Source organism: Carassius auratus, unplaced genomic scaffold (assembly GCF_003368295.1).
Source record: "Carassius auratus strain Wakin unplaced genomic scaffold, ASM336829v1 scaf_tig00036306, whole genome shotgun sequence".
Taxonomy (NCBI): Eukaryota; Metazoa; Chordata; class Actinopteri; order Cypriniformes; family Cyprinidae; genus Carassius; species Carassius auratus.
The window spans coordinates 209,011-224,341 of NW_020526298.1; the positions used below are offsets into that span (position 1 = coordinate 209,011).

At 38.9% G+C, this 15,331-nt stretch overlaps 1 protein-coding gene across 1 annotated transcript in view; it reads right to left on the bottom strand.

The window, feature by feature from the left end:
• Positions 1-15,331, bottom strand: part of LOC113082485 (dynein heavy chain 7, axonemal-like) — a 67,257-nt gene that overhangs the window by 21,778 nt on the left and 30,148 nt on the right. The window contains 14 exon segments of the mRNA XM_026254112.1: positions 1,313-1,493; positions 1,578-1,924; positions 4,538-4,868; positions 5,029-5,258; positions 6,169-7,041; positions 7,119-7,262; positions 7,264-7,339; positions 7,418-7,544; positions 7,862-8,030; positions 8,360-8,515; positions 10,594-10,791; positions 12,102-12,323; positions 13,539-13,670; positions 14,529-14,705. Coding sequence (XP_026109897.1) covers positions 1,313-1,493; positions 1,578-1,924; positions 4,538-4,868; positions 5,029-5,258; positions 6,169-7,041; positions 7,119-7,262; positions 7,264-7,339; positions 7,418-7,544; positions 7,862-8,030; positions 8,360-8,515; positions 10,594-10,791; positions 12,102-12,323; positions 13,539-13,670; positions 14,529-14,705 — 3,363 coding nt within the window.

Sequence of the window (15,331 nt, forward strand, 5' to 3'; positions counted from 1 at the left end):
AGTGTAAGTGACTGCTTTCAAATCTTTGAATTTTGGAATCATAGAGTACATTACACACATTTTAACACATACTCCCTGATGTGTACAATATTAACTAAAGGCCAGTTCTGATTTTGTCACCATTTTATGAGTTGAAGCAGTATCAGCTCATTTAACATCATTTAAAAACATGCTAAAACAGGTGTTGGCATCAAAGGTACAGCAGTTTAAGTGTGGCTGGCATCTGTATTCGGAGATAATCAGTCATTCGCACAGTTTAGAAAAAGATGACCAGATATGAGTGCATTTATATAAAACATTTGTGACCATAAATGAATGTTTACTATACAAACATCCTTCTAAATAAGGCATCTAATTGAATGTCTGATCCACTAGTGCAGGGCCTCTTTCATCATCACAGGAAAATGGATCTTTAAACCCTCAGTTTGGCTGCAGAGAAACACAGTCTTTGTTTGAAATGACAGAGTGAGCCTGCACAGCTACTGCAGAGAGTGATGGGAGCTCAGCGCTTGGGCACAAGCTTACAGCACAATCGCTGAACAATCCCAACATCTTATTCACTCCCTGCGATGACACTTCACTAATTATTTGTGACACTGCTGCATCCGGCAGCATGACACTTCAGATGAATTCCTCTATAATTCCTGTTCTTTCTCAATCATGTCCCAAAGTGAGAAAACAATTTAAATGAGACCGTTCCAGTGGAGCTTCAGGAACAGCATAACAGGTTTGCTTTAGTGCGTTCAAGTGCCTTGATTCTGGCCATGCTTGAGAGAGCATGGCATAAACAATTTCTGCCCTCCAATAGGGAAAACAGACAACCTGAATTACAAACATGGAGAAAAGGGGGAAAAAAGAAGAAGGAACATGAAAGGAAGTGAAATAGGGCAGAAAACGGCAGAAGGGCCTTGGTGATGCTTGGTTTACCCAAACACGCGCTAAACTGACAGGCAGTCTCTACAGACAAATGAGAACAGTGTGTGTGTGCCCCTGTGTGTTTTCTGTGTGGGTTTAGAAACAAAGGCTTCACACTTACAACTTCAAAGTTGGAACATAAAATGATCTGAAGGAAAGTAAACAAAGAAGAAAAGGAAAACATTCCCTGAACTTCTCTAAATTCCTTAATAAACAAACTTCCAGCAAAGAGCGGGCATTTTAACAGGGTTGGGCCGCACCAGAGGTTACAAAGAATGTCAATAGAAAAAATAGTTGAACATGGTGTAATATGCAAGCCTTCAGGAAAAGTAGCCAACCTTTTGTTGATTGTCAGAATCTTGAATAGCCTCTTCTGTGACTACTGTCCTCATCTTACCTGATTTTCAAGGTCAGCCTTTTTGTTCTTGTTGGCTTCCAGGGTCTCCTGTAGTTTGGCCAATTTGTCCTGGACCTCCTTCAGAGCAGCCTGTTTCTTCTGGAGGCTCTCCATGGCCACCTTCAGCTTCTCTTCTGCAAGTGCCAACTTCTCTTTCTTAGGGGCCACTACCTTTGCTACTCTGTGAAGGAAAAAAGTTTGCACCATGAAATGGTTCTTATTAATTAACATTTTTACACCTTTAGTTTGTTAAGCTATAACTCACTTATCGTAGGAGTCCATGGCACAGACCCATTTACAGAGCCCCTCTGCAGCAGCGGAGGCCGTGCGGATCTTTTCTGGGACAAAGTCTGGGTTGGTGATGTATTTGTTGCGGATGACGCTCATGTAGTTTGCTGGAATATTGTCTTTATTGTACTCATGAAGGCTCTGGAGAAACTTCATGTCTCCAAGCAGTTTTTTTGCTGGGCCCCAGAAGTCCTCCACCTTCTTGCCAGAGCCTGAGGGGTCTGGGACGCGGTCTGGTTTTATGCCTTTCAGGATGCAGATGGCTTCCATCACCAGCTTGACACCAGCTGGAGGATTCTTCATGGATTTAACTAAAGTTATATCCTACAGAGCATGACACAGATGGATTTATTGGATATTGGCAGTATGCAATAGTTTAAAAAGTTTAAAGTAAGAACATTCATCTAGTCACCAAGAGACACCTCTGGTGTTTATTACTTAAAGGGATAGTTAACCCAAAAATGAGAATTCAGGTATTTATTTACTCGCACTCATGCTGTTGTAAAGCTGTATGCCATTCTTTCATTTGTGAAACACAAACAAGGATGTTATAAGAAAAAATCTGTTTTTGTACATCCAGTGGACATCAATGATCACCAAAACTGTTTGGCAGGGCTGGACTGGTAATCTGGCATACCGGGCAAATGCCCGGTGGGTCGACACACCCATTGGTTCATTTTCCATACTGACACTGGGCTGGCCCAATCATCTCTTAACAGGCTCCACCCCTCCCCCTCTGTTTCTTGTGTCAGATGCAGTCAGTGGCTCAGAGCCAGAGACAAAAGCGCAAGGGAGGTGCAGAGAAGAAAATAATAAAAATTCACCTCGTGCAAAAATAACCGACATGTTTAGTGCTGTAGATACAGCTTCCATGCCTACAGTACCTGACGACATTTTGCAAAAACAGGTGAACATAGCACATGGAGGTGACTAGCCATGGCAGCGCCGGCGGCACCCAGGCAGAGGAGCAGGTGTCTGATAGTGAAGTCAAGGAGGGACAGAGTGAGCAGGAGAGTATAATTGAAATGGTAAGCATGGTAGCTTCATGACTAACAGGGAGGGAGTGTTAATCAGGGCGGGTGCAGGAGGATAGTGTGTGTGTGGGCCTGGTTGGGCCACGACGAAGATGATGATTTACCTAAATTAATTAATATTATAATAAGACAACATAATCGTTGTCGCTATTATAAAATCTGTCAGATTGCCACCTACTGCACTAGCAACTCAGTTAAAGTCAAATAACACACCATAAGCTATTTTCATTGTTTTTGTAACTAGCCTAGCAGTTAAAACTTATTCAGTTGCAACTTCGGCTGACTATTCTAATGTTAACCCTTTAAAACCCATAATGGCCGCACGTTCATTCTCTTAAAAACTTAAATGATGCCATTTGATTATTTTCATTATTACTCACAATGGCTGTGTAAAGGTGCCCACGACGAGTTACATGTTGGAAGAGAGGTAAGTTATGCTGCGTTCCAGGCAGGTTTTTGAGCTCGTAAGTCACGATTTCAAACCACGACTAAAGACTTTGTACCATTCCAGGCAAGTCATATCAAACTTCCTGGCCACAAGGAATTTTAGCTAGATTATTAATTTTATTGCAATGTTACATTGTCCTAAAATCGTTTTTTCAATGTGTACCACTTGCATAAACACTGCATCCTAGGAAATATTATTCATAGGGGCTGCCATTGTTGTTTTGCGTGCTGTGTGACGTCAAAACTCGGAACTCAAAGTACATCAATCTAGTACGAGTTCACGGGTGGGGAGTCACGGGTTTGACTGCCGCTCCAGTGTACTTTCATGGGTTTAAGGTTGGAAAAACTGGAATGCGGCATTAGCTAACGCGTGATATTTGGGGATTAAAACCCGCCTTGCATTTTGAAAGCTGTATATTTTTGTTTAGCTATATATTCAAATGAAGAAGATATTTTCTCATGTTTCTAATTAATTTTGAATATCATTAATATGCAATATTAATGGTGAGTGAATGATATGAATATCATATATATTATGCGGATGTTTTGTGTGAGTAATTTGGTAGTATAGTTTGTTTTTACTTTTTTATGGGAATTATTTCAACAATGAGAGGTAATTGTTGTTTGGTGTCATATCGAATAGGGTTCTGTGCTATTTAAAACAAAGTAGATTATACTTGCAATTGTAAACTAGTTTTTCTGCTGTCTTGTTCATAGAAAAAAAACATTTAATTAACATTTCTTTTTAAAATTAGTAGTATTCTACATCCACATTCTATTGGGTTCTAAAGGGTTAACTAGCTTTTATAATATGGAACACATTGTCCATCTAGAAATCCTGCTCTTCAAGAATACAGGACTATATAACCAAAATGGATCCTTACTAAGTGTACTTTTAACAACTCTTCCAAATAACTGTAATCATCTCTCTCTCTCTCTGTCCTTATGTATAGTCAAGCCAGATTGAGTTAGCAGTGGAGGAGAGCACCTTTGATCACCAGGGAGTCAGTCAAGAGACAGTGAGTACACTGGTCCACTTGCTCTGATACACTGGTCTATGGCACTTAGTTCTCAGCTTTGTAGGGGGTTTTGGGAATGGAACAGTAGATATGCATATCTACAGGGACCGCAAGGATGGTGTACTGGTTTGTTGTGTCCGACCGATTGTGGTGGGTCGGTCTGAGCTAAAATGCCAGGGCCCTTTTTTTGTCCCAGTCCAGCCCTGCTGTTTGGTTACCAACATTTTTCAAAATGACCTTCTTTTGTGTTCCACAGCAAAAATAAAGTTATACAAGTTTTGGAAGGAGATGTTTGCAGTGAATGTTTGCAGAATTTAACTCGCCAACTCATTCTAGAATATGTTTCTTTGGCCAAAAACAATCTGAGAGCTCTTTGTTGCTATAAACATTTTGCATGCATCATAAATAATAATTAGTCAGTTTTAGTTTCCTCCAACCTGTGTGGTGAGAGTATTCAAAGCAGCCAATGCAGCTTCCAGAATGGGCACAGCTACTGCCAGATCGGCATCACATTCATCTTTAATGGCCTTGGCAGCCATTGCCTGCTCATTAGCCTCTGCTTCATCCACACGGACCACTTTCTCGGTCTTGGACACCTCCAAAGACTCTCGCTGGATAACCACCATCATCTCTTCCACCTCTTTACTGGCAACACGCAGCTGAGGCTGAAGGGCTTCCAGCTCTACCTGCATTGTGGACACCTGAGTGGCAGCCGATTCCAACTTCTCGAGACCAACCTCATAACGACTCTTTAGTTTCATGACATCACTGAAACAACAGAGACCGATAACAACATCATCATCACTGGCATAAATAATGCTGCTTATCATATAAAGAGTTCACATGCCAAAATGTGAGACAACCTAATTATTCAAATCTAATCAGTCAGTGATTCTAATGTAAAGCCTCTGAGAGCAGGATGACTTACGTTCTTTTTCCCTGGAGTAGATGCTTAAACATAGAGATGAGCTCCAAATAGGAGGTTGGTGTGACATAGTTGTAGCGCTGCAGCTCCGAAAGGAAACATGCAGAGAGATTGATGGTGGATGTGTGGAAGCTTTTGCACATGCTGATACAGCCTTCACGAGCAGTGTCTGTCATTTCAACGTCTTCCAAGAAACGAGACGCCACAGCCTGCAGCGCATCTTCTGGCCAGCTCTTTTGGAACATAATGATTAATTAATTTTTGACTGTAACAAAGCAAGGTTAAAATTAAACATTAAATAATTCTTGAATCCGTCAAAAGAATTTGTTTAAAATGAGTGTTTAACATTTATATCACATTTTGAGGGGGTAAAGTCAACAGATCCAAAGTTATTATTGTCAACTAAAACTAAAATCATTAAAAAGTTACTTGAAATAAAATAAATGTTATCTAAAAAATATATTATATTTAACTTATTTTATCTTATTTTATTTAATGTTATTTTTTGTGTTTAGTTTAATGTAAAGTACTAAATAGTTAAATCTGTAATAATAAACTGAAAAAAAAAACGAATAAAAAAATGACAAAACAACTAAATTACTAAACCTTTAAAGGGGTCATGAACTGCCTTAATTTTTTTTTTTTTTTTTTTTTAATACTGTTCTCTGAGGTCCACTTATAACATTATCAAGATTTTTTACATAAAAACATCAGTAATAAAATGTTGCTGTATTCGGAGCCATCTTCATAGTTTGATTTCTACATAGATCTGCACATAAACTACATGCGCTCTAGTAAAAACTCTCTCGTAAAAACTGCATGTGTGAATTGGTGGGCGGGGCTAAACAGACAGGAGGGGGTAATTATCCACACTATTACATCATACAGTAAAACGTTCCAAAAGCTGTCGTTTTGGCAAATGCCCTTCAATATAAGCTGTTTTAGACTAACAACAAAGTTTTGAGTTCTGAAATGTAAAGGAAGTTTTTAATAGTACAATGACCTCCTGTATATAAGAAGATCAAGAAAAATTGACCCCTTTAACTAAAATTAAATTAGTAATGGAAAATCTAAAAATAAAAAAATTATTACAAAATAAAATAGTATATTAATGACTCTAAAAACATTCACGTTCACACCAACCTGAAACCAGTCAATAGTGCAGCAGTTAATGAGAGCAGGGAAACGTCTCAAGCGGCTTCTGAAGGTGTCACCAATAGGACTCATGGCTAGTACCACATGCAACTGGCTGCGGCAGCGCTCCAAAAACATGTTAAAGAGAGCCAGTGGGCTGCCGTCCGTCTGCTTATCACGCTCACGCTGACGGTCCAAGACGCGCATGCGCTCACAAATCTCCTGCTTCTCATCTACGGCAAAGAGATTGGGAACCTCGCCAGTGTTTAAGAGGTTACTCACATCTTCCAAAAAGGACTCCAACTTAATTTGGGTGTCTGTGAAGAGGAAGACTCCATGAGTTTCCCCAGATGTCGATTTTTGCATGATGAGTTTGAGGTCATCACGCCACTCTGTAACCCCATAACTCTTGGAGATCTCCACCTGGAACAGTTCGGCTTCAGCCATGTGGGCGGCCAAGCGTGTCAATGACTGTCGGCCACTCCCTCCGACTCCTACTAAGAGAGCGTGACCACGGGGCTGTTTGAGAATCCGGGAGATGCGACATACGTGTTCAATGGCGAACCGGAAAAGTACAAGATTCATGGGAGCCTTGCTGATATTGTTGTACTCTTCAAGATGGGACTCCACCACCTGACGGAGCTTCTCAGGGTTACCCACCTCACGGTAATTCCGGTCCTCACCTTTGGGGTCATGGAAATCACAGAACATGAGGCTTCGAAGGTCATCTTCAGTTACATGCCCATCTGCGTCACTGTCCAGGTGCTTGAAGAGCTGATGGAAGTCTTCTTTCAGGTGAGACTTGGATACTTCTTGCAGGAAGCCCACCATCCATGCACAATCAGACGGATGCACTAAGCGGTCATAATACACCCTCAGGACCTGCATGAGAGGCATGTTCTACATTAGTTTGTTGTTTGTATTATGATATGACCTATTCAAATTGTGTTTGCAGTTACCTCATGCACCCATAAGCGTTTTATAGAAGTAGGGTCATCAGCAGTCTCTGGTCGTGATAAGCAGATCCCCTGGATGACACGGGAAAAATCTCGAAGATTGAAAAGGTAGTGGGACTTGGTCGGGGTTGGTAGGAGGTTTTTTAGTGGCCTCCTGGTACACAGACATGGTGGCATTGATGATTTGAGAGGTGACGCTGGAGAACGGTTTGGGAAATGGAAATCTGAAAGCAGGTAAAAATAGGAAATGTATTTAACAAATTTATTTATTTATTAACCACATTGGAATGGAGCACCATTACCTAATGGTCAAGTGCCAGTCCAGAATTCTTGAGAAGATGGTGAACATGGTTTTGTCATCAAATTCATTAATGGTCACTGTGTTGAAATGACGTAAAAATCGAGGAGTCACAGGATTCCTACCTCCACCTGCATGTGACAATGGACATGATGACATGTAAAAAGCATACTTGTTATCCACTTGTTGGTCATCCTATCATATCAGGCTTGTTAACTTTTTTATAATATAAAATAATTATCTCAAAGTTGCATACAACTATGATTTGCTTAATAATGCTTGACACATTTGTTTTACCAGTAATATTTAACTTTGTTTGATGTATGTGAATTATTTGTCTTTATTTTTATATGCTCCAAAGCAACTTTGACTTGCTGTACTGAACTAAACACTGCTCTGAAAACTATTTGCTCTGAATAAAAACTGCATTAGCATATACAAAACTCACCAGGCGGACCCATGGCACACATGATCTGGATGTCCACTAAGTTGATCATGGAGCAGTCCTTCATGTCATACCAGTTCCAGTGGTCGAGCCACTGACGCAGGAGCTCCACTGGAGGCTGGGCTCCATAGGTTTCTCTTGCTGGCATGTTCACATCATCCACAAACACCACCTGATCAAAGTAATCGAAAGGCAAATTAAAAAAAGTAAAAAAAAAAAAAAATGGCATGAATATTTTTTTAACATTAAGGTTAATGTAATTTTGAATGCTGTAAGATAATGTGCTGTTAATGGTGATTAAATACAGGTGAACTTGTGAATCAGAACACATTTTTTTCTCCCAAATAATTTAGAGGCAATTAAGAACTCATTTTCACTTTGCAGTTCGAATTTTGGGCACGCATTATGGTCATTAATGGCTTTTGAAATTCTGTGAAGGATTTCTTAGTAAAAATGTATTGAGATTTAATCATAACTACTCCAATAACATAAGGGTATTACCATTTTTCTTCCCAGAGGAGGACCAAACACTCCTTTCCTTCTCTTATCGAGTTTAGACATAATAATATTTTGGGTCTGTGCTGCTGTTGTTTGGGCTGAGAAGTTAATCAACAGAGGACTGTACACATCCTTCTCCAGATGATTCAGCAAAAAGTCCTGTGGGAGAAGTGGAGACACTTAATTAGCTCTAGTTAGCACAGATTTCCGTTTTTCTTTTATCAACACTTCCAACCTTTAGAAGTGTTGAGAAAACTGTTTCAACTATGAACCTGTCACCACCATTAAGAAAGATGCTGTAAGATGTACATGAGTCTATAAAACAGTTTTATAAAACCATTGCACCTGACATAATTATGCTTGCATTTCAAATAAGTGAGTAGCAAGCAAACTGAATAACTAAATATGTGCTAAAAAACATTGCAATATGGATGAATTATATCTCTTTATAGTTTAACAGTTGACCTCAAGGATGAAAATCAACAACATGCACAACCAACATAAAAGCTCGTATTATGAAACAGCCACATGTCAACTAATTAATGTAAATATATGCACATTTCAGAGAGACCTCATTCATTATATTTTGAGGAGCCTGTGAGCTGCTCCACTTAAGCCTGACACATACAATTTCTTTCATTCCTTTAAACTCTGTGAAAGAGCCACGTGGCAGAGTGTGAAGAGTGATGATTTAATATTCACGTTTTAAAAGAGTGATGAAGTCATCGGCACCTGCAGGCATTTCATACTCAAAACATGCAGACTTTTAGAGTCCTTCATAATTTTGCCAGAGAATCACAAGGGGGAAATTGTGAAAAAAATTAAACAGGAAGAGAAGGCAGAGTGGGAACATGTGAAGTAAGTGGGTAAGTGACTAGAAAGAATGAAAGAATCCTATTAAAACTAGTTCTAAAATAAATGTGGAGTTTGAACAACATTACTCAGTTTCTTCAGTCTTTTCAAAACACAAGATGAGATCTCTAAACTCCAAACTATAGTCTGGCACACATCACCGTTGTGACGGCTGAGATTTTGGGCTGTATTTTAACGATCTAAACGCAAAGTGTAAAGTGTAAAGTTTGCTATTTTAACGATGGAAAAATGGTTGCCGCACACAGGCGCATGGTCTAAATGGGTTGTCCCTATTCTCTTAATAAGTAATGGGTGTTTTTTGGGCGTACCGTGCAATAAACCAATCAGAGTCTCACCTTCCATTCCCTTTAAGAGCCAGTTGCGCTCGTGCCATGATGGATTTGCTATTTACATGGTGGAATTTGGCAAATGCAAAGACAGAACACGTCTCGGAGATGAAACTAATTCTGATGCATGTGATGACTTTCCATTATGACATGTAGGCATATATATACTGTATATTTAGACAAAAAAATCTTATGCACTGTAATCCTTTAATTTTTAATATTTGGCATGTTTGTGTGCTGCTGTACATCCTTGTGTTTAATAAGCAGCATGTACGCTCTTTAAATAACAAAGAAAAAACATTGCGTCAGACTTTAGACCAGGTTTGAGTTGGTCTATGGCGCAGTCTATTTTCAACTCTTTGTGTTGATACCATCCATGTGTATTTAAAACAAAAGCATAATGATTCCGGTAATAGATGAAGCTGTTTGACTTTCTAACCATGCCACCGACCAAAATAACAGCACTGAGTGTGTTCAGCTTTTATGGAAAGGGGGTGGGGAAGCACGGTGGACCACAGCTGGTCTTGAACCATTGACTGATTTATCATTAGTCATCCTTGAATGCACACACATTCAAGATCATGTTAAAGGTTTCGTGCTCAGCTGGGCAATGTGGAATGTAGGTAGAGACACTTGCATCATGCACTTATTTTATTTTGGATGGGGGCACCAGTGGCACTTGCTTGACTTTACTATTGATACTCATTTTGTGAATATGTTAAATGCGCAACTTTTGATAAAAACATAGCTAATTTGAACAAATTAATGCTGAACTGAGTTTTAATCATTACATTGCTCTGAACTGCAGTAAATTCTCATGGCACAATCAAAATTATGCAGGAAATATAAAATATATCACAGAATGCAATGCAAAATTTAATGTGTTAATTTCATACAATTTAAGTGTTACAATTGTGTGTTTGCCATTATTTTTATTAACTAATGAACATATTATGTAATTATTTCCATAACAATTTTAAAGGATTGACAGCCCTATTCTAAATTGAATCCTGAGTGGAAAAACCCTGAAACACTCACTAGAATGTAGACGCTCTTGCCAGTCCCCGTGGGGCCGACAAAGACAGTGGGCTTCTGATGAGTGATGAGCAGCTTCATGAGAGCAGTGTAGCGCACAGTGTTCTCCGTAGGCACAATTATTTCGTTGAACTGCACATCTTTAGGGATGGGGGGCAAAGCCTTCAGCTCCTCAGTCCACAACTCCCATCTGCCTGGACCCTGTTAGAGTATCATTGTTCATGTAAATCATTTTTTAATAAAGAACAATTTCAGTAGTTAGTTTTGTTTTCCTGTCCTTCTGTGTGTCTTAAACAACAGTGTACTGTATATTAACACTGCATTGTTTTCAATTCCACCATTATGACACCCTTTGAAATCTATTCATGGTGCACTCTTTTGTAGATGTCTTACACTGACCACAAAATAATTATGGGCTTGTTCATGGTCCTGTCTGCTCAGAACAAAAAGGCTTTTATCTACAGAAGAAAAATGTAAGCAATGGATAATCCATTTCTTCTCTAATAAATGACATTTTCAGCATTTAATGAGGCATGAAATTGGCAAATTAGTCCAGGTTATGCCTGAAGTTTTATTACACAGAGATAAAGCTTGTGATTTACAACAAATAATAAGACAGATTACCTCATTCAGGATGAGGAAGGTGTGCTTCCTCAGCAAAGAGTGAATTTGCTTATTAGGATTTCAGGACAAAAAATACAAAGAATCAAATTCACATGCCTCAAGCTCCAGGAATTAAGTGGTTGACTTTACACTTTGAATGTAATCTAAATATAGAGCTAGCCAAGATGGCATTTTAATACTAAACCAGGCTGGATATTAGAGTTGCACAATTTGCTTTCTAGAAAGCCAAATTGGGAAACCATCTTTGAGAAGCAGCAGGAAAGTGGAGATAATTCGAATTAATACAGATACTATAGATGCAATATGTAATAATTATTGCAATGATATAAATTTTGAATCTACTATTACATATATAAAATGTATTATTACTTCTTTAAAATGATTTCACATATACAGTATATGAGAACATATATATGAATCTGATCCTTTACTCTTCATCAAATGGTTTGTGACATAACACATAAATGGGCTTTAGTTTAAAATAGATGTGAATTGATAAAAAAGGGTATATCTTAGGTCCTATAACTTGTTACTACATTTTGACTCTATATACAACAATTAACCATGCTTTATTCTAAATCGTCCTTTGATTTTTTTTAAATGACTAATAATCCATGTACTGATATAATATAAGGACTTAAGAGATGAATGTACAGTAATTATTAAAGAGTTAACAGAATGCCGTTTGGAAGCAGGCATTAATAGATTTAGATGGAGTACAGTATTTCACATATTAGGACATCAACTTTGAAAAAGTATTTCACGTCAGCTCCCTAATTACGCCCCAAAAATTAGGACAGGAAAAAAAAAAAAACTTCCCAGAAGAGCCCAATCTGTTTCTCGCTACATACTGTATCCACCCAAGTGTGTTGAAGAAACTTCCTGACCTCTTTGAGGAAGCGGTATTCATAGAGCGTGCCCTCAGTGGGTAAAGGCACCGTCAGCTGCTTGGCGGGAGGCTCCACGTGCTCCAGAATTCCATGGCGTGTGCGCGTCTCTTCACTAAGACCACCTTCCAGCATCTCCCTCACCAAGCCATCGAATTTTACTCTTCCTGCTTCAGTGCAGCTGGCCCCGACTGACCACACAAGGCAAAAAACAAAGATGCCCTACACAGAAAGAAAGAAAAACAATGTTTGCATGGAACAGGAGGGGTCAAAGCTAGTGGCACTTTTATTTGACTAACAAACAGCTCAGTAACATCATAATGTTGTCCTCTGATAAACCCATTTTTAGGTATCATTATGATATGATACTATCATATATTGGGTTTTTAATACAATTTCAAAATCATTACTTCCTCTATTGTTGTTTTTAATCACTATGACCCACAGCTGACCTTCCCAGAGCTACTAATCCAATCAATTATTCAAAAATATTCCTTTACAAACTCAATTGCTCCTTCAGATCAATCGGCTACAGCAATGACAATCTATACAAACACAGTTGATTTGGGGCAAAAATGCTTTGTGCTCTTTTGGTGTAAACAAACAAGCCAAAAAGTTTTAAGAATGTGCAATACTCTGATGACCAACTAGGAGGAAGCTAATAATGTCATTCCTATCTGGGCGGAGGGAGACTTTCTACGAATTGATCCTGTACCAGCTAATCAATGAGACTCTCCGTCTAGGTTGGCAGTTTTTGACCTACTGATATGATCATCGTCTCAGAGGAGCAGGTGGAGAAAGATTATTACCTTTAGAGGAGAAATGCAGACAGTATTGACAGACTTCAGACAGCACAAAAAATGGCAAAAGTTGCCTTTGGCTTAAGAGATGACCTTTCAGGGCACTAAAGTGAAGATTTTTGTAAGAAACAATTAATATGAAAACTTTGCAGTGGACCACACAAACTGAAAAAAAAAAAAAAACGTACATGCTTGTGAGGACTAAACAAACTACATTTCAATTCATTAGCCATGAGATGAAATTGAAATAAAAAGATGAGGTCCATGAGATATGGACAGTACAGTATATCCAGTATATGGCATGTCTCCAATGTATTTATAACCTTGTACACCCTCTCCAAATGCATATTAAAATTCCAGCACATACTAATTTATCACAATTAGATATTGAACATTTCTGATGAAAATGTAAGTGGTGCCTTTGCAAACCAAACCTTCATGATGCAAGGTGTTGTGGATGGTTGCTAGGACATCGCTACTACATTGTGTTTGCAAAGACATTTTGCTTGGTTGTTAGTGAACTGCCTCGGTGCGGGCTCAGCAGAAGTGTGGATTGATTTCTGCTACATAGGGAAAGCTGCAAGCATTGAGTGTCCAACATTCCACAATTCATCTTTTTTACTTTTTATCTCCTTACCTCAAGCCAGGAGCACACATCTCTCTCACTCATCCCCTTCATCTGGCTCTCCTCTCTGAACTCATCCATCATACAGTCCATCAGATTCATCAGAGACCTCACCAGGCTCGTGTTGGAAGTAGGAGATAATTCCTGAATGCCGACACAAAACACACTCCATTAGTCCGGACTAAGAACCCGTGGCTAAGTGATTAGTGGTATGCCATTATACTGGGCAAGACTATCTTAAAGGTACGCAAGACATGCTGTGATTTTGGTTTGCACTGTGAGATAATAAATAATAGCTGGCAAGACAAAAATGACAAAAAAGGGTTTGAAGAAATGTTGCATTAAATGAGTGGTAGAAAGTGCTAGTTTGTCAGCCAAAAACTGTATTAATCAAAGTTCAGTGTAAGCACTAAGAGACAAAACAGGACTGTCAAGAAAATTAGCACTTAAAAAAAAGAAAGCACATAATTAGTGCTTTATCCCTTTCAGAACTCAATGCTTGCATGCAAGCACAAATGAACCCCTAATTGCAGAAGCATGTTATTATTAGGAAAGAAAATGCTGTATGTAATGTCTGTCATTAATTGAGACCATGCAAGAATTTCATATTCATTCCAGAGTAATAATTATGTCATATAAAAACTAATGGAGTTCTTTTTTTGTAGTACCACTGCTTCCAGCTTTACCTATATTTTAGTAAGACCAGGAAAAAGACAGGGAGGAAACAATTCAGACAATTTAACACAAATATTAATGATCTACAGTCGTCATCACAAAATAAACCTCAAGGCTATCAGTACCCAATGCAAAGTTGAAGGGTCTTGTATCATCCTAAAGGGGTTTATTTTGAGCTTAAGAGAATAGGGAAGTGGCTGAAATAATTTGTCAATGAGAAAAATAACAATTTATGAATGTGCAATTTAATATCAGATTAATTAACGATGCCTTTTTAATTCTGCGGCAAAGCACTCCTCATTATTTGCAGCATAGTTACAGCTGTACCTTAGTGCCTTTGCGGATGAGCTGAAGACATGCTGGCAGCATGCGGTCGAAAAGGCCAGTGATGAGGTCTTTGTGCATGGAGCTCAGAGTAGACGGCAAAGTGTTGAACCAAGACAGCATCAGAGGCCGCCATCCCAACATGTGAGGCTCCATGTAGATCATACCACAGCGAGATACCTGCACAGAAAGCAGTAACGTCCCAGCTTGATAAAAGAACAGATACACTACATTTTTGTGGAAACTGTTATACATTTTTGTATTTGATGTACAGAAATTTCGATGTAAAAGTCTTTACAGTCACTTTTGATCAATTCAATGCATTCTGGCTGAATAAAAGTATTAATTTCTTAATCATACTGACCCCAAACTTCTGAACAGTAACATTTGACTACGTGACTTTTGTAAATATCAAGAAACAAGCAAACAGCACTCATTTCCACACCAGTCCTTCCTAAAGGATGTGGAAACAACTCCAAAGGGTACAAAACATTTTCTATATTGCTTAGCCATCTGGAATGGCGCATAGTTCAAACAAATTGCATTTTATTCATCTGCACAGCAGCTGCACTGGGTTACACATAAAGATAAAGGTCTTCTGTGCTTAATAATTTGATGAATAGCACATCATCAAGGTTACGAGATGGAAACAGCTGTCGGAAAGTGGCTCCCACGAAAGGCCCATGTGAATGGTAGAGGTGTAAGTGAATTGCAAACTGGGCGCTTATGCACAGGTGTTGAGCCAGAGGAGACATCTGGGCCAAGCATGACCTCGAGAGCACGTTAGCTTGTTCAACTGAATCCTC